The sequence below is a fragment of the Carya illinoinensis genome, chromosome 1, assembly GCF_018687715.1.
Source record: "Carya illinoinensis cultivar Pawnee chromosome 1, C.illinoinensisPawnee_v1, whole genome shotgun sequence".
NCBI lineage: Eukaryota > Viridiplantae > Streptophyta > Magnoliopsida > Fagales > Juglandaceae > Carya > Carya illinoinensis.
In genome coordinates this window covers 53,286,877-53,311,588 of record NC_056752.1, presented here as the reverse complement: position 1 = coordinate 53,311,588, position 24,712 = coordinate 53,286,877, and the positions used below count along the sequence as shown (strand labels likewise).

General features: G+C 36.6%; 2 protein-coding genes and 1 pseudogene across 2 annotated transcripts; 2 read left to right on the top strand and 1 right to left on the bottom strand.

Moving 5' to 3' along the window:
* Window positions 1–1,858: 1,858 nt before the first annotated feature.
* LOC122286168 (lysophospholipid acyltransferase LPEAT2) lies at window positions 1,859–11,785 on the bottom strand. Its single transcript, XM_043095398.1, is given in 15 exon segments — window positions 1,859–2,128; window positions 2,130–2,258; window positions 2,452–2,499; window positions 2,606–2,716; window positions 3,047–3,097; window positions 4,136–4,202; window positions 4,715–4,785; window positions 6,773–6,817; window positions 7,444–7,539; window positions 9,063–9,131; window positions 9,246–9,309; window positions 9,401–9,564; window positions 10,306–10,365; window positions 10,505–10,685; window positions 10,996–11,785. Coding segments are annotated over 15 exon segments (1,680 nt in total). The 5' UTR covers window positions 11,475–11,785; the 3' UTR covers window positions 1,859–2,083.
* A 3,397-nt stretch (window positions 11,786–15,182) lies between these two features.
* LOC122303523 (subtilisin-like protease SBT4.14) lies at window positions 15,183–20,309 on the top strand. The gene is made up of 11 exons (XM_043115342.1): window positions 15,183–15,361; window positions 15,476–15,570; window positions 15,765–15,862; window positions 16,359–16,502; window positions 16,775–16,880; window positions 17,218–17,728; window positions 18,097–18,194; window positions 18,291–18,515; window positions 18,792–18,903; window positions 19,026–19,239; window positions 19,574–20,309. The coding sequence occupies exons 1-11, from the start codon at window positions 15,257–15,259 to the stop codon at window positions 20,146–20,148; spliced, it is 2,283 nt and encodes a 760-aa protein (XP_042971276.1). The 5' UTR covers window positions 15,183–15,256; the 3' UTR covers window positions 20,149–20,309.
* A 3,140-nt stretch (window positions 20,310–23,449) lies between these two features.
* On the top strand, window positions 23,450–24,570 carry LOC122303514 (annotated as a pseudogene).
* Window positions 24,571–24,712: the final 142 nt, after the last annotated feature.

Sequence of the window (24,712 nt, the reverse complement as noted above, 5' to 3'; positions counted from 1 at the left end):
ATAATAATTGATTTGGCCTACCATCCAGGGTATGAGGTGATATTCATATTTGTGACTCCCGTTTAGATATTGAGTTAAGTTAATACGAGTTAAGTTTTTTATAAATACTAATGAATTGAGATGGTGAAATGAGTTTTGTGAAACTCACCTAAAATAAGTTTAGATCACGTGTTTAGATATTAAAATGAACTTAGATGTATTTATACAAGGTTGAAAAAATTATAGATCTTACATATAAAGATGTTTCGAGTCATAAAGAGAGAGAGAGAGAACAGATTGTCTACTTTGAAGCCAAGGATGGACATGGGCCGAAGTAGTCAACCCAAAGTAAGGATGGACATGGGCCGAAGTAGTCAGCCCAAAGTAAATGATTCCTCCTTCCAGCTCTTTCTTTCCAATTGTGTAGCATCCCTCTCTCTCGTGCCCACAAACACCTTCCAGCATTATAGTAAATATAAATATACATTTCATAATTTCCGGCTGTTTTTTCTTCGTAATTAGATAATCGCAATGGAGTACAAGGCAATCTCGGAGGAGTCGAGCCACGTCTATATGTTGTAATAAAAACTTAAACCATAAAAATATATAATTAATAATTAATGTAGAGCCAGGAACACAAATTTAGATTGTTTTAAAAAACAGCTCTGGGACAGTTGCGAGATGCAACCGAGGGGCAGTGGTCTAAGCCATGTCAGTCGAGTTATTATTAAAAAATAAAAAAAAGAAAGAGAAATGCAGAGGTTGTCTTCTTCGTTGGTGGGTGTCTCCGGATCAACTCCAGGTGCTTCCCTTCCTCTGAGCATAAAAAACACCAACAATAACAGTAAAGGTAAACAAAGATGATGAGCATCGCCTAAACGAAGACGACTATGTGAAAATATTTTTTTTATTTCTGTTTATTTTTGTCTTATTGGATGTAAATCTGGGTGTTTAATTTGTGTTGTTGTTCTATTTGGTAAAAATGTTTGCAAAGCTAAGGCTTTTTTATTTCCTGGATTTAGATCTGCTTCTCGACTTGTGTTCGTCGAAATCTATTTTTTGCTGTTGGGTTTCTCAGCTAGATATATTTCTCTGCAATTTCTATTGTTGGATTTGTTAATGAAGAAGATTGTAATCTTCTTCAGTCTCCTGTTTTTGGAATATTTTTTCCTCATGCAAGGAAGATGACGGTTGTGTGGGGGAACTTTTTATTTTTTTATTTTTCCCAACTATTTCTTCAATTTCATTTGGAATCTACTGTGTAGAAGGGAATGGGAACATCAAAGAGAGGGGAAAGGGAAAAGGAGGCTGAAGATGGAAAAGAAGATATAAATTGAAATAATAAAATGGTGCGTTTACAAATTTGTATGAAACGAACCGTTTCATTTATAACACGTTGGCATCAACTATGCGGCGACTCCCCAAGCCGTTTGCCCACATCATTTTTAAAAAAAAAGACCATAAAAACTTCCCTCTTAATTAATAATTATTGTAAAAAAAAAAAAACAGATAAATACGTAAACCAACTGGATTGAAACTATGTTTTTAACATTTTTAAGGGCAAAGTTGAAAATATCCCAAGTGCCTCCAGTTTGAATTTCCTAGTCTCCTTATGAGAGAGTTCAAGGGCTGAAATTGAGATGTTAGATACATAAAAGTAATTGCAATGCTACATCCACCGAAGATGTAGCATGAGCTCGATCTCGAGAAGAATAATGTTTTTTAATTTATTTTTTGTGATTTTTTCATTCATTTTTTTATATTCTTAAATCCTTTTTTTGAAAAAAAAAACCTCACAACATCACTAAAATAATACTTCTTTAATTACTAAGAAAGAAAAAATTATTTTTTTCGGGACTCACAATTGGGACATAAAGCATTTCTCAAAAGTAAGATCTATAATATTTATTGATACCCGATAACATCAAATACTTAATAATAAATGCAATAACACTATTTATCTGTGTATTTGTATCTCACTCTGAGCTTTAGAAGGAGATTTTGGTCCCATGTCCCCTTCCCCTCTCTATTCCCCACCCAAAACAAGAGCCAACAATTACGGCGGTAAAAGATCTAAAATATAAGAGCATGTAAAACTCATTCATCACAGTATCTCATCCGGCAGCAGCCTATCACCAGCTTCTGAAATAGCCCTTGTGCAGCAAAGAAGGTAAGAAAAGTGCTATCAACAGTGGGTTCTTTTTTAGGCAGGAATCAAAATCATCCTTACTGATCTTCCCATCATTATCCAAATCAAATAAATTGTACAGCCCATGGATCTGCAAGTTAACCAGCATTAATTACCAAGTTCAGGTCATGTTACGAATGACAACTGAAGCTATTTTATGCAGACAATGGAAGCATATTTCACGTCAATATATTTAATAGACATGATATTGTAAAAGAAGAAAAGGAAGCAAACCAAAGAAAATATAGGGTAATTATAACATGGATAGATGGTATATTATTCACCTCATCTGCATTCAAGTCTGGAATTGCAGGTCTAAGAGAATCTCCCAACTGATCCAAACACCAATTAGAAACCGAGAACATACAAGCCAGATGCCAATTAAACATAGGTAGGGAAGGTAAAATAAGAAAGAAATAAAAGGAAAGAGCAACATACTTCATGTTCTAATATGTAATCATGTCCTCCAGCCTTGCATTCAGCAAAGGCTAACTCGCAAGCTTGCCTGAACAATGGCTGCTTCATGACATGTGCTGATCCAAATAAGAACTGCACGGAATAGATAATAGAATCACAACTACTCAAATAGCGTGACAATAAGCATAAATTTGCAATGCTAGATGTTTCAACACAGACGAAGAGCAAAAGATACTACTCACTTTTAGGGCCTCTGGGAATTATTAAATACGCACTAGTGGCATAGAGAAACAACTTAAGAACAGCTTAGGGAAAAAAGTTCAGAAGAACCTAGACCCAAAAACATGGTTGCCACGTTGATATGCATGTCTGAACCTAGCTCTGCTTGCATAGGACACCAAACAAGAAACAAGTGATGGGTTGAGAGAGAGAGAGAGAGAGAGAGAGATGGCGGAGAATTACCTGCTTGAATGTGATCGTTCCATTCTTCTCCACATCAACAAATGCAAATATCTATAATCCAAAATTAATTCAGTTTACAAGAAAAATGGAAACAGGTAAACCAGTTTTTATCAAGGAAGAGGAAATTTGTGGAAAAGGGTTCTTCTAGCTGACCCCAATTACTTGTGATTAAGGCTTGTGTTAAGTCAAGTCATATAAACCATTCTTTTTTATTATTGGCACCAGGTGTCTGGAATAAAGTCCCGACTAATTTCAAGGGTGCACAAGCACTCGACAAAGAGTTTCTTTCAAGTGTATCTTGGGTAATACAAGGGATGGCCCTTAGAAATTGTCTGCACCCAAGGGTTCGAACTTAGACTTGGAAGGAGCATACAAAGACCAAACCTCTTACCACTTGAGCCAACCCCTAGGGGTTCTATCCTTGCCAGAAACTGGCATCTGCTTCTGCATATTTCATTATGCTTATTTCTATCTTACCACAGAGCATATTGGTTTGAGCTAAAGAAAAAAATCCTAACAATGCTATACTACAATAACATCAACCGGGAAAAGATTGATCCTTAAGTTATGTAGTCAAGAGAGAAGAGTGTGGGGGGAAACCCTAAGCAGTCACCAATGGAAGAACAATTGGGAATCTACTGACCACCACCTACGCAAGTTGTGGCTGGTATTAGAAGCCATAGCAGAAGATAATCATTCTAAAGAAAATAATTTTGTAGAACAATGTGGCATGTAGAAGCATCAATCTATGAAATCTGCCAATCCATTTTCACATGTAAGAATTTTACTTTGAACATCATTCCGGAGTTCCAACTACAAGAAATTGAAATAATCATGGATCGATATGATCTAGTCTAAACATTTCCTTGTTACTATTGAAAGAGTTATTTGGGCACCATCCTTTGGGGCCACACCCCCTGATGAAAAGCCAGCAATTTAACCCGTTCCATGTAGGGAAACTTCCGAGAGTGCGGTGCACGGAACCAAGATTTACTTTGCAGGGGTGGGTACGAAGGGCCCTGCCTTGGAGAGGTTTCCCGACATAAAAAGGAAAAAAAGAAAAAAAAAAGGATTTATTTGGGCACTAACCTCTTCAGAAAGGGTACAAGCCTTTAGTCTTAGAACACTCAAGAAGTCGTGGAATTGAACACGACCACTGCAAAAATGATTAAATTGTGAGAAAGTAATGGGTTATCTGAAAATATAAAATTAAATTATTTTCTTGCATTTGAAATACTTTGAGTGGCACTTAAAATACAGTATTTAGTTGCATTTTATGAGTCAATTTATGACAGTTAACATAAAGATATTGCCGGTTTATTAATTATGTGCATATTACCTAGCAAAAAAACTAATTTATGTGCATATTAAAGAATTGATACAAAGGAAAGAAAAGGCTTTAGAAAAGGAAAAGTTTAAAAACTATCATAAGCAATATGATTCTGCACTTCCTAAGGCTAAGGCATACACTAGTCTAGTTAATGTTCTGTGCACGTTGATAATGTGTAATGATATAAACACTCAAATTTTCAAATTGACACTAGAATACAAAAGATGACATCAAAGTCAACAAATTCAACCCATGCAAACTATTCACCATGATAGCTTAAAAAAGAAACAACTTGAAACAACTTTCCGTCTATTTGTAAGAAAATGCGTCAACTATACCCTGGGTTTGGATTCATCGACAGAAATTTATCCAGAAAATCTACAGCTTCCAAGCTGCTTATACGAAACAACTGCAAAGCAAGAGAACGACATTATTTATTTTTGCTTCCAATCAGGCAAGTGCTTTGAAAAAAACTATAAACAATCAACTCGACGGTTATATATGGGATAAGCAATAAAGCAAGTAATCACAGTGATAAATAGTTTCTTTTGTTGATAAGTAATACAAAAATCATTAGAGGTGCAATCCAAGTACACAAGTTGTCTACAAGAAAGATGTATGCCGGGAAAGAGAGAGATACAAGATAATCATGAAAATTAAGCTAATTGAAGTCTGTAGAAGCTATCCAAAGGAGGAAATTACTGAAAAGGAAAGTCCCAAGTTCCTCCATCATTTGTTTTTGGTCTTGAAAAAGTAACTATCAGAAATTTTTTTTTTTTTATTATCTTTTATTTATTTATTTATTTATTTTATAAGTAAAAATATTTATATATCAAAAGGGGTAACCTAGTACACTGAACTTATACAAGAAAACACCTAACCCATAATAAAGCGCCCCTAATGACCCAAAAACAACCCACAATACACTAATCCCAAAACTACCCAAAATTTACACTGAACCTCAACCCCTTGTTTCCCGTATAACTAATACCCAAGCCAAACCCCAACCCCTTGTGGTTCTTGTCTTCACATTGCTCTCCCTTTAGACTTCCCTCTAACTGAGCTACCTCTCTCGGTGTCGTAGTTAATTGCCCCAGAAAAACGCTGTAACTCCCGGTTTTTCTTGAAACTTTTGGTTTCAGGGGTGTGGCTTGCCTCGATCGCGGTGATTAGTTCATTGAATTGGTCTTCGCATCCTCTATGTGAAATCCCCACGAAAGGCAGAATTTCGTTAACTTTAGGCAAAATCCAATCCGCTATCAGAGGAAAAGAGACCAGGGGAGCAACATTATCCTTAGACACATTAACCAATTGCATTCCCAATTCTGGACTTTCTTCCACGCAAGGCACCAATGACAAGTCCCGTACCTCCTCATCAACTCCATTGTTTCTTTCCGTCCCCATTAGAGCTTATGGGATGACAGCAAGTCCCTTCACCTCAGGCGACCCTAAACGAGCAACTTCAGCAGAACCTGCATCTCCTTCATCATTTTTGGGCAAGGGTGTAACACCGCCTAACGGTTTATCCTGTGTTACTTGAGACGAATGACATTCCATTACTACATTCTTTACACCAACATCCGACGTAGACCCCACTTCAAATAACCTAGATTTTCTTTTGACTCGCCACGCTGTCCTGGATCTAGTTATTGGGACAGGACCGAATCCGATCTTCCATTTTCCTTTATCTGAATTTAAAGGAATCAAGCCTATCTTAGTCTTAACAGCCCTGTTGCCTCCAGCTGAAAGCGTGTCTATTTTTGTTGACAAGAAAGCTATTGCTGTCTTCCGATAAAGGTATCTTCTACCATTCATTTCCCCCCAAATACACCATATGAGGCAACTAGGCAAGTAGGAACCTTTTCTCACACTTTTTTTTTTATCGGTAGGAACCTTTTCTCACACTTAAGCAATACTAATTAATATTTTTATAAAAGGCGTGTTTGGAATGCACCTTTCCATGAAATTCTTATCACTTATTAAAAGAATAATCTTATAAAAGACTGGCCTTCTGTGAGTTCTAGCATAGGCAGCAACTAGAAGTAACTAATCATGGTGTACTTGTACACTAAATGCACATTATATAACAAAAGACTGATAAGCAGGTCTTGTGTCATGAAGAAAGGGATCTAAGAAGGTACTGTTTCAGGTAAACTCACTCAATATGAATAGTGGTATAAGGGAACAGACGAATCAGAGGAGTATGTATTATCAGCCACAATTTTGAGAGCGCACACAAACAAAAAAGTTGTCTTCATGAGACCAATTATGGGGGAGAAATAAAGAAGGAAAACATACTTTGACCAAGTAAACAAAGGGAAACCTTTATAAAGAATCCTAAACTTATAATGTACAATAAAGGATTTGCAGGGAGGCGTTTGGGTGTAAGGACTCACCGATTCCACCCTAGCCATTTCAACCATATAACTCGAAGGATATTCCTGCAAATAGTATGATACCGACATGAGTACCAAACACTACAATTGTTGAGTTTCACTAATTACATGTGAAGCTTTAAAATTCGATCAGAAATATTATGAAACCCATTAAAATATTAACATGCAGTGCATGTTAGCAAACAATATTGTTGAGTTTCACTAATTACATGTGAAGCTTTAAAATTCGATCAGAAATATTATGAAACCCATTAAAATATTAACATGCAGTGCATGTTAGCAAACAAGTGTCATTAATGTACAGTGGTGAGGCCAACATTAATGTCACAGCAGCGAACAACATAATTGTCAATGATTCAGAAGATATAACCGGTGGAGCAGGGTGAAAGAATGATTTGGGCAGTCAAATCCCAGGGAGTGGGGATGAGGCTTTTGTTTAGTCGTATGCCAATATGATGGAAAACATTTCATGATTTCTCGTTGCCTAGCCAAATAATTTCAGATTTGAAGTGCAGTTCAAATTTAAAGTTCATTTACGATCATAGGTATGATATTTAGCCCATATCAACAGATTCCCAATTGTTGGGCAAAGAACAAATATTAAGATCATAAAGGCACCTATATGCTAGATAGATTGTAATGGATGTAAATATTAGGCAAGAAATGCAAACCTGTTTTGACTCCAAAGCTTTCGTTAGAAGCATTAAGTCCCCGTAGGAATGAGACGTTTGTGCAACATTAAGTGCAGTTGCAATGGCATGGCTAGTCTGCATACATCCATATGGTTGATTGTTACTGATAATTTACAGGTAATGGGAAAATGGGGGGGAAAAAAAACACATATAGGAGAACTTTCCTACAAACCCACAAAAATTCATAACTGGCATTTACACATTCATTTCCATGCTTCAATTTAAGATCCTAAATACTCTACATACATCCATGCTTATGCCTACAATTAATGGTTTAGAGCTAAAAAAATATAGATATCTAGTTAATGTATTTTCAATTCAAATGTGAAAGCACTAAGCACAAAAAATCAGTGCATGAAAATATCCTTCTAATAAGGGCTTGTTTGGGATTGCGGTGGGAGGTATAAAAAGTGCAGTAGAACTATCTAAAGTGCTTAAATGATAAAATTTGTCCGTTTGGTAGTTTTACATCAAATTACTTATAAACCAAGAAAAAATAGAAAGCTACATTTCAACAAAAGCATCAAAGTGATGTTTTTTATCAGAAGCACTTCAGAAAAAGTAATCCATATTTTACCGTTCTATTTACATTACAAAATGAGTCTCATCATTTTAACACAATGATAACTTTGTCCATCTATATTTTTCATTATTCTCGTATAATCTACTCATGACTTTGCCTATCAATATTTTTCATTCTTCTCCTATCACTTATGCATCGTTGAACAGATTTTCTTTTTCATTATAATTACTGAAAAATCTATTAGACTATTTTTGTTATTATTTTATTATAATATTTGATTTTTATCAAGTATATGCCCTTTTATTACATTTCTATCTCAAAAAGTGCTTTTTTAAATTTGTTTTCAAACAAATCTAATATGTTTAAAAGTGTTTTAGTCATACAGATCCCAAATAATAAATAACTTTTTAATAGTAGAACTTATTACGTTAAGCTCTAAGTTATAAGCCTTAAGTTAAAAGTAATATTTTCCACCACAATCCCAAACATGCACTAATAAATTTACAAGTGATAAATCTGAGAATGAGTTTGTTCAGTTAAGGTAAAGGAACAAATAAGAACAAATTTGGCTAAAACCTTAATAAATATTAAAGAAAAAATAATAGAAATCAAACATGCTTTGAGAACTTGAAAGCCCTTCACTCAAACAGCCATGAATATCAGGGGCCGGTTTGGATAGTGGGTTGAGTTGAGATGAAAGTTTAAAATATTATTTTTTAATATTATTATTATTTTGGGATTTGAAATAGTTGAATTGGGATTTGAAAAAGTTTGAATTATTTATTATATTTTGTGTTGGAAGTTGGAAAAGTTGCAATGATTAGATGAGATGAGATGAGTTGGCTAACCAAACACAACCTTAGTATCAAAACTAATAGAAGTCAACTGAAAGGACCCACTACTGTAGAAGTTCAAAACATTTACAAATTCTAGTAAGGCAAATATATTTGATAAGCCAAAAAATAAAAATGTAAGCAATACTATTGTGCTGCCTTACTAGAATTGTTAGACTACCAAATATATTTGACAGTTCAAAATTAACGCCTAAATAAACTAATTACAAGTTGCAGCTCACCTTCTGAGCCAAGTGAATAGCGCTTTCTTTTTCATTAGTGCCGGGTGGAACTATAGGAAGGTATTCCACCTGTTCATGTAAAAATAAATATCTCAATAGTCTTTTTATAAGCAAAGATCCATATAGAGTTTTCAAAACAAGGAAATGTAGAAACCAAACTTCAATTCCAGCAGAACAGCATACCTCCATAAAATTGTGAAACTGCGTGAACATTCTAAACATAAGCCTTGCCAAAGAGATATTCCCCCTACATTGAAATGGCATACCATATTATGCAAAGCTAGTAAGATTCCATTTGTGACAGCACCAAAATGAAATTCCACATAAGATAAGCGCACCATGATTGGTCAAAGTGTATGTGAGGATAGCGGACAACCACGGGTTGGATTGGGTATCCTGGGATGAATGCACCAAGTTGGAACGAGATAAGGACCCTTCCATTAGTTGTGGTACCCTCGGGGAATAATAGTAATCGAGGAAATCCATTGCAAGAAGCCTTTCTCTGTATTCAGATCCTTGAAAGCACATTTCTGTATCAAATAGCTTATAAATTGATAAAATCATTTGCATGTTATTCCTAAAGCAACCTTAAAAAGATTATTAACTCAGGTTTGGTGTGCATTATACCTTGTGCTAAGCTTATAGGGCTTCTGAAAACATTTCAGAGCAAAGCAATATTGATAATAAAAATGGCCCATAAGTTTCACTAGGAAGGCATACATCAAATGGTCAAATGCAATACAATCTACAACATAGACAGAAAACTACAGTGCATCGACTCGGGAATCTCACTCGGGTATGAGATTCACATTCAATACATACTAAAAGTAAGTTCTTAGGGCGGCCAAGGCATTACCTAATTCATTTATAATATAAAGCAACAGCAATGAGTGAAACTGAGGACCAAGGCATTACCTTTATTTATTCATTTTTAATAAAAAGCATCAGCGACGAGTGAAACCGTAGTATACCAGAGAAATCAACCAGAAAAATAAAATAAAAGAAACCATAAGAAAACAGAAAAACATACTAAAATCCGAGAGTTCCAAGAAGCTGAGTCAAAGTACAGAATCAAAAACAATCAATTCCATCATACGGAAAGTGATTTCAATAACAGAAGCTTCAACTTAGACACTGATTAAGCAATGAACTTTATGATGTGCTGAACTAACTATGAGTTTTATTCACAAGATTATAGAAAATGGATAGCAGGAAGAACATAAAAATTCCAGAAGCTTTCTACCTTTATTTCATTAATGGCACGCTTCCTTGATGACGGTGAGAATCTATTGACATATATCACCTGAGAACGTATAAGAATAAGAGAAATCGCAACTATTAATTTCCAACTCATTGGAACTAAATTGATCATACTTTCTGTTTATTTGGTTAACAACTCAAGTGTAAAACGCTTAGGTTCACTGATTTTGGAAATGAATTACCTGCATCGATCTGATAATGGTTCCAACCAATGGTATGGAATCATGGGACTCGGCTGCTACAATGGTTGGGAATAATTCATAGAAATAGAAGATAGGTTCAATGTATGACACATGATTAGATACAACTATTGGAGCAATCTCCCTCGGAGCAGGTTTTCCTTTCCGTCTTATCCAATGATAGCTGCAGGCGACGGGAAAAAAAAAAATCACACAGATAGAAAAGAATTCTACCACGCAAGAACCCAAACAAAACAATAATCACTTCAATAAGACAAACAGAAGAAATTCACTACGAATGTAATCTTGACGAAACAGAGCCTGTTAAAAATCTCAACTTGTTTGATTTTGAATTTGAGTTTTCCACCCGATAGAAATTCAAAGTCTATATTTCAGTCTTTTCCTCCATTTGCTCATCAACCAAACGAGACCAGGATTAATCATAACCCTACATCACAAGTATTCAAAACCAGACGAAAAGGAAAGCAACTTACCCAAAAGAGAAGAGAATACACCTGGCACAAATCCTAGTGACCCACATGATCCTAGACCTCCACCTCGGCAGGGGATTATGCTCGTCCTTCCAACCCTCCAGCGCCACCTTCGTAGCCAGAAACCCCAGCAGCAAGCAAACTCCGAACAGAACGAGCCTCACCGCCGCAATCGGCAAGCAAACCACGATCTTCACCCACTCGTACAGACCGACGATCCTCAGAGTTTCGTTGCGGAACGGGTCCAACGTGGTAGGTCCGGGTACTTCCAGCCCCTTGGACCCTATAACGTCAAACGGTTTTCTGTTGTTGTTGTGAGAGTGAGAACTCCAACCACCTTTATTATTACCAATGTCGTCATTGGTGGTGATTTTGTTGTTAGAATTACTGGCGAAGTCGGAGTCGTTGACGATGAGTGTCAGGTGCTGGGAATGGGAAGCCTGGGAAGGGAGGAGAGGGGAGGAAAGATCATGGCCCGCCATTGTTGGCGGATCTTCAAGGGTCGAAAGTTCAGAATTCAGAGTAAGCTGGAGTGAGTAACGAGAGGGGGGTCGAAAGTTCAGAATTCAGAGTAAGCTGGAGTGAGTAACGAGAGGGGACAAGTACCAACGAAATCGTTAGGTAGGATGTATTTGGGTTTCGTGCTTTTTCTTCCGGGGTGATTTACGGGAGTCGTCTGTATGGTGGGATTTTATTTGTTTGGTTAGCGAGAAAATCATCATTTTATGTTTATATGGTTGCCACGTGACTTTGAGCGGAGCTCGTTTCCTCTCACTCTCATTTTCGGAGATCTTTAGAGAGTAGCGTTGGTTTGTTTATTTACGTTACATATGATTTAAATTTTTTAAATTAAATTATACTATATAACTAATAAATAGTGTAAATTTTTTTATATAAAATTATTATTTTTTAAAATCAAACCTCATCCATTCGATCACCTTATCTTAAAATCTTTGGTCGAGTTTTGAGATGCAATTTAGATAGATATATCTTTGAGATTTATTAAAAAATTTAAATATTATTATGTCTTAAAATTAATATATATTAATTTCTCTTCTATTTAAATGAAAAATTGGAATACAATAAAATTATATGAAAATTTGAAAATGAGAATTGTTGCTTATTCTAAAAATACAATATAACACATTTTATAGGAATAAACCATGGAGGAAAAACGCAAAAAATATGAATAAATCATCCACATAAATCAATACTACTCAAATAGTATATTTGATTTTGATTAGAAGTTATAATATCACATCTCTTATAAATCAAGATCTATTACATAAGTGACATAAAAAATATGCTAACATTTACTTTGAAATTAAAATTAAAAAAAAATTAAAATAGAGAGAGTATTATGGGCTTTACTATGAAATAGGCATGGGATTATGGGCTCAAGTATGATTTTTTTTTTAATTTCTTATTATTCTTTGGGCCATAATTTACTTGAGTGGACGAGTGGTGCTAGCATTTTCCAATTCAAATTACTTACATTGAAGTCGGCCAGGTGGGAGTGGCCAGTTGGGACTCTCGTGTAATGAATTGCTGTCAGGCAGGTGGAAGATCCACTTGGCTCAATTTCTGGCCACAGGTTGGTGATGGCACGGATTAATTTATTGGAAAAAAATCTACACAACTTCCTAATATCCCACTATCCCATTTTTTTTTAATTTTTTAATATTTTTTTTGAATTTATCCTTTTTTAATTAATTTAATTATTTTATTCATTATTTATATATTAAATATTTGATAAAAAATAAAATAATAAAAATTAAGAAAATATAGACTGTTACCATATTTAGAGATTGTGTAGCAAAATCCAATTTATTGGTACTCTTTCTGGCCCCCGCCGAAGAAAAAAGTGGTTGGTGGTAACGTATTACGAAGCACCACGGTCAAGGGAATTTTACCCAAACCACATAATAATTGGTGATGGCGTCTTTCTGCTGGGTTGTGATTTCCTAACTTTGGGCTAGCTTTCAGAGGGTTTGTGCCAATTCGTGTTTGAGAGGGTTTGACATTTTCATTCAAGAATACCAGTCAACCGGACTGATTCTTTGAAGGTGTTTATTAATTTATTCATCGCGATTAATGGTTTAGAAAATGATGGAATGTTAATGGAAATACTTGAAGGCCCATGTCGCTGGGAAACTCACACAGAAATGAAAAAAATGTAATGAAAAGTATCATTGAGGCCGATCGTTGGAGCTCACCCAGAGAAATGAGAAGTCCCATTTACGTTTTTGTTCCTTTCTCTTACTTATTTTTTTTTTAAAAAAATTATATAATAACACGTGAAATGCCACGCCAAGCAGGAGGAAGGAGCGATTACTGTAGAAATACTCTAAAACATATAGATTGAGCTCTCGGGTGAGAGCACCATTTTCTAGAATGCAGCGTATGGGAGGTTCAGGGAAGAGGCGAGAAAGAGAGGGGGAAAACATGTTTTTGTTTGTCCCATTAGCCTTACAGGGTAAATGGAAGGAAAGTCCAAGTACCCTACATTGCTTTAGAATTTGTCTAAAATGCCATTGCCATAATATATATATATATATATATGTATGGTGTATAGAATACACAACACTTGACACTACCAATCCTACTTGCATGACAATCTAAAAGGGCTTAGACTTGGAGGACCCAGTGGTTTCTATTAATTCTAGTGATTGAGCTTTTGGGCTATAGCTAATGCACGAGAGGCCGCCATCGTACTCTGGTCTCTATGCCTCCGGCCTGCCTAGTTTACACTTTTCGGCCATTTCACTCTAGTCTCGATTACAAGGGCGAAAAAGGGTAGTAGCAAAATAAAAACCTACCTCATAAGAAAAAAGCGATGTTACTCTCCCGCCCATTGTTAGTACATTTTTTAATTTTTTTTTTTATGTCTTTTCATATATTTAAATATCTTAAAAAAATAAAAAATATATACCAATATATTTAAAATCACTTCCTCAATCATTAATAAAAAAAAAAAAAAAAATTGACAAATAGTCAACTAGAGCCGTAACAATAGGGTGGCATAGTAGATTTATCCTAAGAAAAAAAGGGGTTGCGATTTTTGGATCATACTTACTACCCTGATAAATTTGTTTTGAAACTTGCCCTGATAAAAAAATAAAATAAAATGTTTCAGCTTGGGTTCAGATGAGAGACACTTGTTCTCGCCCCTTATCTGGTGCATGAATAATAAGAATTGGACTAAGAATTGGCTCCATATATAAGCGAAGTTATTTCCACCAGACTAATCTTTGTTGCTCTAGGATATATAAGGATAGGATGGCATGTTGCCATGTGCTTGAACTGCAATTCAAGAAAAATGAGGTTCCCGATGTTATGGGGTTATTTCTTTGTTCTCAAGCAAATCTTTCTTTAAATTAAGCTTAAACTGATCTTTCATGGGTGTAAAAAAATGCTTAGATCTAGGAAACTTTGTAATTTTAATTATATTAAGCCACAACAGAAGAAACCTGAGCTTATTTAAAGTTTCTCATTTACTTCTACCTGTCGGCACCACCATATATAATACCATTGCCACTCATCTCATAGATATTTTAGTGCACTAATTGGTATGTTGAAAGTGATGAGCCAAATTTCCAAATTTAGAGCTTTGCAAGACATTATGATCAGAGAAAGATGGTGCAATTATATTGATGTGTATTTCTGGGAGCGGATGCTCTGTTTTTGGGTTGGTTTCTGTACCTAAAGAAATAGAATATGTCAAGGCGAGAAGTCGATGTATGGGCCACCAATTGAATTTAGAAGACTAAATCCTACCTTGGGTTTATTATTTTTTATTTGAAAAATACTTTAACCACAAAATAATTATATAAAATAAACCTACAAACTGATGTGTCTTGATATGATACGTCATATTGTAAAGTTATTTTTATTACAAAACAAATCTAATGTATTTCAAGAAACCACATAGTTTATAGATTTATTTTGTATAATTTTTTTTTTTTTTTGTCTATTTAGGAAATAGAAAAAAAACAGATGGCACGCTCAGCCAAGTTTCTCCAAAGAAAGCAAGCCTATATAGACAGTGACAAAATCATGTGAGGAACATAATTTCTGTTTGACTTCCTTTTAAGGTTTCCAACTAAAAGTACCCTGAGCCACCGAATAAGCTGAAGTTCAGTTCAAGATTGCTCTTTATCCTTAAGCTGCTCGATCTTGTCATTTTTCTAGTTTCTTGGGAAAATATGTGATCTATATATAGGGTGTAATGCTGTAGGTAGAAACAGGGTCTATACTCAATAGGATGTCGAGAAGGAGACTTATCCATACTCTTCCTTACTTTTGGCTTTTTCTTCCCTTTCTCCTGGTCTTGATAAGTCTTGTTGGAGCAATTGGAGATGAGGAAAAGGTGTGTATTTTTATCGGAAAATTGCTAATTTAATTATATTGTTCTGTAATTATTGTTTTTCTTATTTATTTTCATGCAATATATAATCCTGATCATCGGAATCTGCACGTACAGAGATTTTACATCGCTTACTTGGGAGATCATCCTTCAGGGAATACAAACTCTGCAGATCAAATGCACATTCATCTCCTCACGTCTTTGAAAGGATGGTAGGTTTTTGTCTCCTCTTCTAATCTGATCTTTCACACGCAAATGCATATAAATGACGTACAATTATGTATTTGTAGACTAGCCAACTAGCTAGTCTACAAACACATTTTCCTTCTTATAGGACAATAAAATTAACATAAAATATAAGGTTTTTGTGACCCTGATGATCATGAAATTTATATGTATGGATCAGCCACGATGATGCGAAGGAGTCGCTGGTCTACAGCTATACAAAGAGCTTCAATGCATTTGCTGCAAAGCTAACTGCAGATGAAGCTGAAAAGTTGTCGAGTATGTGAAGCTCGATCATTTTAAGAGATCAATTGCTTTCATTTATTGAGATTTTATAAAAATAAATTCATAATTGATGTAACTCGATATAATAATGATCAGATTGTAAAATTATTTTTTTCGTAAAGTAGATTTGACGATCATATGAAACTATATTAATTTGTAAATTAATTTATGTAAAATTCTTTTGTGAATCTAGTAGTACTTTTCTCTTCAAGAAATTTTCCTCACTTTTATTTATTTGATTAATATTACATATAATCACTTTTGCGTATTCTCTACGCATTCTACTAATGTAATTAGCTATATTAATTTTTTTTAATACTCAACTAATCGCATCAATGAAATGCGCAAAAGAATATATAAAAGTGAATGCATATAGAGTTTTTATTATTTATTTACACTCAAACATATATATGGGTTTATATTAATTAATTAACTGAATACTTGTAAAAAAAAAAATTAACTGATGAATTAATATTGTTGTGAATTATAGGAATGGAAGAGGTGTTATCGGTGATCCCGAATCGGTATCACAAGCTACATACAACAAAATCATGGGACTTTATTGGGTTACCTCTAACCGCAAGGAGAAAATTGAGAAGGGAGAGTAATATAATTGTGGGTCTATTTGATACAGGTTGACATTCCTTTTTTAAATTTTAAATTGAGAAATGATATTATTTACAGTCATGAATGCATAATTGTCATGTAATCACTTTAAAAATAAATGAATAAATATAAGATTCACACGGAAAAAGATAATTTTTTTTTAATAATAAATTCTATTTTTTTAAAGCGAGTGCACGACACTTGCATATTTTATAATTGTATATAATATTACTTTTTTAAAATATTTTGGTGGAGTTATTTGCAGTAACAAAAGTAAAGTGATGCCATTTCATGTGCTAGGGATTACTCCACAGTCTGAAAGCTTCAAGGATGATGGGTTTGGTCCCCCACCGGCAAAATGGAAAGGAACTTGTGGCCAATTTGCCAACTTCTCAGGATGCAACAAGTAAAATCGTCTCCGTACTATTGTGACGCACCTAGAAGTTCAATCTTTTTACTTTCTCCAATATTACTCATAATTATAATAGCAAATTCTATATTCTTTTGATTCATAAATATTTATCATGATTCATGATGACTAACTCCTTTCCAAGTTAATGAATTCAATGGTTAAGTAAAAGTTGTGTTTCTTAAAATGGAAGGAAAACAGCATTTTCATTTTTTGTTTGCCATATTTATATGTTTCTAAAATATTCGTTGAAATCTCTTTTAACGTAGGATCGGTTGCATGGGCTAACCTCATGTGTTCTCTCTTGTTTGTCACCCCTTTTGGGTACTCGAAGCAAGATCATAGGTGCCAGGTACTTCAAGTCCGATGCCAAACCTGATCCGGCCGACATTTTGTCTCCGGTTGATGTTGAAGGACATGGAACGCACACATCGTCAACATTGGCTGGTAACCTAGTTACAAATGCAAGCCTCTTTGGGCTTGCCAATGGTACCGCCCGTGGTGCAGTTCCCTCGGCTAGGGTGGCCATGTACAAGGTCTGTTGGGTCAGCTCTGGTTGCGCCGATATGGATATACTTGCTGCTTTTGATGCTGCGATACACGACGGCGTGGACGTTATCTCGATCTCTATTGGTGGAGGGTCTCCAGATTACACGTCTGACTCTATATCAGTCGGTGCATTTCATGCCATGCAGAAGGGAATCCTCACCGTCGCCTCCGCTGGAAATGAAGGAATTCTCGGTAGTGTTGTGAATCATGCACCTTGGCTTCTGACCGTGGCAGCTAGCGGCATTGATAGGGAGTTTAGAAGCAAAGTTCATTTGGGAAATGGAAAGAACATCTTGGTAAGTTACAGATTTTCGCATGAACGCTGTTCTATTAAGACTTTTACTTTATGACATGATGTTAATTACGGGTATTGCGAAAAGTATTGAAAAGGCAACATTACTCATCATGTACGACGTTGTTAGTAATAATATCTGTTCACAAATGACCACGATCGATCATGATTTGAAAACTCTACTTAATCAGTGGACTATGCTTTTAAAATCTATACTTGCAAGCATTGTGGTTTCGAATTTGTTCATTACATAAAAAGCTCTTAAATATGTAAGATCAGACAGACAGGATTTCATGATCTGGTATATATAGCTAAGTTTGTACGTGGTACATAAATTAATTAGTGGTATGCGAAACTTGCATGTTCACGCAGGGGCTTGGCGTGAGCACATTCAATCCAAAGCAGGAATTATACCCTCTTATTAGTGGGGCCGATGCGGCCCGAGACTCTGCAAGCAAGGAGGACGCGAGGTACGTTTGTTTTTGGGTTCATGGAGCAGCAGTGAGTGGAAAATCTCGCAAAAAATAATGATTACAATATATAACCTTCTCGTATTAATGTGACAGGTTCTGTGTTGAAGGCACATTGGACCCAATCAAAGTAAAGAATAGGCTTGTTTATTGCAAATTAGGAACATGGGGTACCGACTCTGTTGTCAGAGGAATTGGTGGGGTTGGTACTATAGTTGAAGCTGATCGATTTCTTGATGCTGCCCAAATTTTCATGGCGCCGGCAACCATGGTAAATGGAACCATAGGAGAATTCATCGACGATTACATACATTCCACGAGGTGATATTTTAAAACCCCTTGGCTATTTTAGAGAAGTTTTTACTACATATACTATGCTGATAGCAAATTCGACATTAATTGGAGGAAAAGAATTATTAAGAGTATCGTTGCACTCCAACCTTGCCTGCATTATATATCTCCTATATCACTGACCAAGTCTTAGGCCCGTTCGACCAGCCATTCACGAGTTTTACGAAAAACACCAGATGGATAATCAGTGATGATATTCACGGATAAGAGGAAGTAAATTAATGACTTATTTTGTGTTCAATGCAGATCGCCATCAGCCGTGATATACAAGACCCATGAAAGAAAAAAAGAGCCTGCTCCATTTGTCGCTTCATTTTCATCTCGGGGTCCATGTCCGGGATCGCAACGCCTCCTCAAGGTCTACATTTTACTGTTTCATCAAGAATAGTTATAACGCTTTTACTTTCAACTTGGCTGTTACATGCATGTAAAATTAAACCGGCCAGCACTTAAAAAAAAGTGGGCATGTTTTCTTCACAGCCAGATATTGCAGCACCCGGTGTTGACATCTTGGCAGCTTACACGCTGATGAAGTCGCTCACCGGGTTGAAAGGTGACACCCAATTTTCAGAATTTTCCATCATGTCTGGAACTTCCATGGCATGTCCTCACGCTGCCGGAGTAGCTGCCTATGTAAAGTCATTCCACCCAAATTGGACTCCAGCTGCAATCAAATCTGCCATCTTGACCACAGGTAACAAGAGGATACTGTTGGAGTATAGCATCCAAGATTGAACAAATGGAATTGAAGTCTAAAGCAGCACGTGTTAAAATGAAAGTAGAAGAGAGTTCCATTTGTTCAATCTTGGATGCTATACTCCAACAGGTACCGTTTGCCTTTTTTGGTTTTAACCTTTAAGCACATGACTCCAAGCTGGGCGCTATCGATCTTTGTGTGCTTCAAAATCCACTTCTATAGGAAGATTGGCTTTTCTCCATCCCTTCTAGCTAGAATTATCTTTAACGCTTAAATACCTCCTTCACGTGGGTTGACACTAATTCCATGGAATCTTTTGTCACTTGTCAAGCTAAACCAATGAGCCGTAGGGTGAACAACGAAGCAGAATTTGCCTTTGGTTCCGGCCAAGTGAGCCCAACTCGGGCTGTGAGCCCCGGCTTAGTTTATGACATGGATGGACTGACTTACATCCAATTCTTATGCCGCGAGGGGTATAGTGCATCCGCTGTGGCAACCCTAGCCGGTTCAAAATCCGTCAACTGCCCCAAACTGCTTCCTGGAATTGGCTATGATGCTCTCAACTATCCCACCATGCAGCTTAGCTTAAAAAAAAACCAACAACAAACGACAGGTGTTTTCTGGAGAAGAGTCACCAACGTCGGTCCTGCTCTGGCCATCTATAATGCCACCATTAAAGCTCCCAAGGGAGTTCAAATCACAGTCAAGCCCGAGAGTCTCTCCTTCTCTCGCGTCTTGCAGATTCGGAGCTTCAAGGTTGTCGTGAAGGCAAAACCAATGTCGAGTGGGCAAATGGTTTCAGGTTCACTTGTTTGGAAAAGCTCCCGTCACATTGTAAGAAGCCCTATTGCCATTTACAGTCCACAAAAGATTCGTATTCAAAACCAACAGGCGAAGATGCAGTAGTGTCATTATGCACGTATATATACATGCCTGTGTGCTTCTTTTTTAATAGAGAAATGCTTTGTACGTACTGTTTTAATATTTGCTTGATTAGATTTTGAAAAACATATATGTCACGTATTAATATCATTATGCAAATGAATAGAAAAATATTAAGACCCAAATTTGGAGTACTTGTATATGTAGATCATTTATTTAATCATCAGAATTTGTAGAAGAGTTCTTCCACTCAGTAGCCCTACATCACTTATCTTTTGAGAGAAAATAAAAATAAATAGGTATATAATGTACGTAGAGCTGTTTCTTTATAGAAATGAGGTAGTACTCCAAAATTAGTCGTGACTGAGTGAAACATCTATTAGCTAGCGGAACAGGTCTCCGTTTGGATCTCGTTCTCTCTTGTCTCCATTTCTCTCTACTTGTTCTCGTTCTCCCTCGCCAACTATAAGAGCGTCCCTGGCCTGGGGGGGGGGGGGGGGGAGCTAGAGCTTCGTCTTCACCCCCTTAGCTTGTCCAGCTGCTATTCTAGGGTTTTTTACGTTTCCTCTTTACAGTGCGCATGGGCCTCAAGCGTTGCTGCACCTATGGGAGTTTCTTGCCACCTCGAGCGGCACTGTTGAGGCCAGTGACTTCGAATCTTTTAAGATTTGCATGCTCCTTTGTTCCTTAATGTGGCAAATGTCCCACACGCGCCACCACCGTCGGTGGTGGTCCTTCACCAGTGTATCGGATCATCTTCGGGTTGCTATTCTTCTATGTTCTTACTTTTCCTAACTTGCGATCAAGATGACGTGATCATAATAGTCTTCTACAATCAGACCAGATCAGCAAAATGCAGCGCATGCCTCTCAACTGCAACTTTTAGTCGTAGGCTTATAGTCTGTTTATCAGGCTATGTTATAACCACTTTTAAGTTGCTTCCCCATGTGGGAATAGGTTGGAGCCAATCTTTTGGCAAAACAACCATCTTTGTTATTCTTATTTTTAGTGCTACTTTTACTTGTTTTAGGATAACTATTAGAGACTCCCACCTCACTAAATCTTATATTACTGTAATGGCTTAATTTATTTATAAAATACTTTATTTGCCTAGAAATAAAAAAGTAATATCTATCAGCTTTATGCACTAATTAGGTTTTCACACACAAAAGGGCTACTTCATTTATATTTGGGGAGTAATGATAGAGTGACAACCCTTTTATATTTTATTTACAACTTATTAATGAAATTGTATTTTATTTTATTTTTAAATTCAAACAAATCAAATCAAAATCAAAATTAAAATAATTATTTTAAAAAATATTATTTTATTCGAAGATTATAGAAAAATTGTAAAGAAGTTGAAACTCTTATCATTTCTCATATTTGGGTTTCAAATGGGATTGGCCCGTTGAGGTTACAATCGAGTGTCAGCCTAGCCTAGCCTAGCCTAGGACACCCTTATTCTTTTGGACCCACGGGGCCACGAGCACGACCAGTACGTACGTACCTTTGCTTAAAGAGAAAGCATCCATACTTCCGGCCTCCACGAGGGCCCATGACATTAAAGAACAGTTGAAAGGAAAGAAATAATAAACAGTGAAGGATGAAAAATTAATTATATAGCTTCATATCAACTTTCAAAACCTAGTGGGTGCATGACTTTCGGAAATGATTGGTCCATCTTATTCCGGAGAAAGAGATGGAGGAAAATGGATGAAGATAAGGTTCATAGCTATTCATGTCTAGTGGGGTCGTTTACATTAATTGTGTTTAAATGCCAACCGTCATAGTTCAAACTTTTTGGCATATATTCTTACACTTTATACATTTGGTAACCTTAAAATGATAAATCAAGAGAGATGAGATCTGCAAAGGAAAAGAAAGAGAAACGTTTTTTTTTTTTTCATTGCCTTTTGCTTTCTAATAAGATGTTCAAATTTAATTTGTATGAAAACAACAAATTTACCCGAAAAACTACCAACAAAAATTAATTATTTCCGATAAAATATTGAGAGGGCCAGAGACGGCAATGTCGTTGCCGGTGGTGTTGATGATAGAGGAGCATATGTATGTACGGTTATGACTCAAAAGCTCTATTAATTATTATATGGTTCGCCTAAATTAAAGGAGCACTAATATTAATTAATTCGGGGGTTTGGCTTGGAATGAAAGCATCTGCAGACTGCATGGAGACGGGCATGCGTTAAACCGAGATCGCCATCGACAGAGGCTCCATCACACCATTTTCGCTAAGCCCACGCATTGAATCATCGTGTCATTGTCTCCCAAAAAGGAAGCGGCAGTTGATGTTGGGGCGGCCTGGCCATTCTATCCACCCTGGCATACTCGTTTCAACGTATTACTTATCATCTTTATATGTTACATACCACGTTTATTTTTAATTTTTTAAAAAAAGAATTTAAAGTTTTTTTAGTTTTATTCTTCTTAAACTAATTAAATTTTTCTACTCATCATCTATGCATCACACATGTGTATTTTTTCTAGATAAAAACATCATTTTTCTAAAGGATCAATCGTCATCCTTCTTGTCCAGTACTACCTTGTTCACTTTGGTTTGGCAAGCAAAGGAAAGAGGTATAGATGTCAACTCTCTCTCCCTTTGCTCTTTACGTGCATTGTTCTTTTAATGTTCCTATTTCTTATTATGAATTTATTTTTTGGGCAATGGGGTTTGTGACTAATTGGTGTCACCTTTTCAATTAAAGACATTGTAATGTAAACCTTTACAGAGTCTCTCTTCTTTACAATTGGCTCAAAGCACCAAAATCTTTCATGTGAATATCCAACAGTATTGCTAAAACCAACATGAACACAATGACATTTTTTGTTGACATTCGACTCCTGTTGAAAAATGAATCTGTGGAATTAGGGATATTTATAACATGATAGAAGAGACATCTGTCCCAATTGAGACTAAACCTAGATTGTATCGTTTTTCTTTAGGCCGCATTTAGCTATTAAATTTCTTTTATGTGCTAATACACTCTTTGTTGGGTCTTGATGCCCGTCGAGCATAGGCTGTTAATGGGTGTCATTGTGAACAGAGCATTCAGCCCTATCCTCTCCCAGCCTAATCTTCTTTGGGCATGCATTTACTCTTTGCTTAGGCTTTCCAGTTGCAAGAGCAGGGTCCTCTTCTTGCCTGTTCAATTATTTGGACTTTGAAGCTTGATTGGCCTTAACCGGAAGTTTTTATTTAGATTATTAAAGTTTGGTTTCCAAACTCATCTCAACTCATCTCATCCAATTATTTAATTTTAACTTTCATTTCAATTCAGCTCAATATTCAAACGCATATGAAATGCTAAACCTCAACACCACGTGCACCCCTCAGTTTCTTGGCTTACGTCCTGGAAAAGGACTTTGGAATGCATCTGACTTGGCTTCAGACGTGATAATAGGCATTGTGGACATAGGAATCTGGCCAGAGCATGCTACTTTCAAGGATCCACACTTGTCCAAAGTTCCATCTCGTTAGAAAGGCACTTAAGAGAAAGGCACAAAGTTCTCGCATTCAAGATGTAATAAGTAGCTAATCGGTGATGGGGCCTTTTACAAAGGGTACGAGGCCACTTTTCGAAGAATCAACGAGACAGAAGATTATTGATCCCCTCGGGATTCCAAAGGCCATGGACACATTGCTTCAACTGTTGCTGGAAATCTTATGCAGAATGCTAACCTTTCAAAGCATGCTAGTCATCAGATTGTGCTAATTCTGATATCTTGGCAGCCATGGACAGTGCGGTTGCTGATGGGGTCGATGTGCTGTCACTCTCGGTAGGAGGAGGCGTCTCCAAGCCATATTATAATGACACTGTCACAACAGCCTCGTTTGTTGTTGTCCATAATGGGGTCTTTGTTTCCTGCCGCCGGCAATTCAGGCCCTTCCAGTTCAACTGTTAGCAATGCCGCACCTTGGATCATGACTGTCGCTGCAAGCTACATAGACCGAAGCTTTCCAACGATAGTGAAGCTTGGAAATAGACAAACTTTTGAAGGATCGTCATTATATTCTGGCAACTGGACCAAGCAACTGCCACTTGTATATGCAAGAACAGCGGGGAATAATCCAGGTGCCCAGTTTTGTATGGCTGGTTCCCTAGCACCAAAGCTTGTGAAAAAAAAAAAAGTTTGTTCTTTGAAGGTGGAGAATAAATTACGAGATGAAGGAAAAGGGAGAGGAAGTTAAAAAGGCAGGGGGGCTGCAATGGTGTACTGTTTAATGGTGAAGATGATGGTTAGGATCTTCTTGCTAATCCTTAACTTTGCGTGCAACTCTTTTAGGAGCTTCTGCGAGTAAAGCCATCGAGTCCTGTGCTCTCGGCGAAAAATCCCAACAGCTTTGATTGTACCACACTACACTAATTTATGGCCACACTGTACTAGTACTGGCGGCATTTTCATCTAGAGGGCCTGACGTGACTGCACCACATGTGAATATAATTGCTGCTAGGCCTCCAAAAGCTGGCCCGTCCAAGCTCAAAAGCGATCAAAATGAGTGTCATCCTCAGATTCAGGGGCCTCAATGTCTTGTCCTCACGTTAGTGGTTTGGCTGCGCTTCTG

Excerpts from the sequence above, each read along its gene's own strand:
- LOC122303523 (XM_043115342.1), top strand. The coding sequence starts at position 15,257 with ATGTCGAGAAGGAGACTTATCCATACTCTTCCTTACTTTTGGCTTTTT. Across the intron at positions 18,516-18,791 it reads GATTACATACATTCCACGAG|ATCGCCATCAGCCGTGATAT; the intron begins GTGATATTTTAA and ends TGTTCAATGCAG. Across the intron at positions 18,904-19,025 it reads GATCGCAACGCCTCCTCAAG|CCAGATATTGCAGCACCCGG; the intron begins GTCTACATTTTA and ends TTTTCTTCACAG.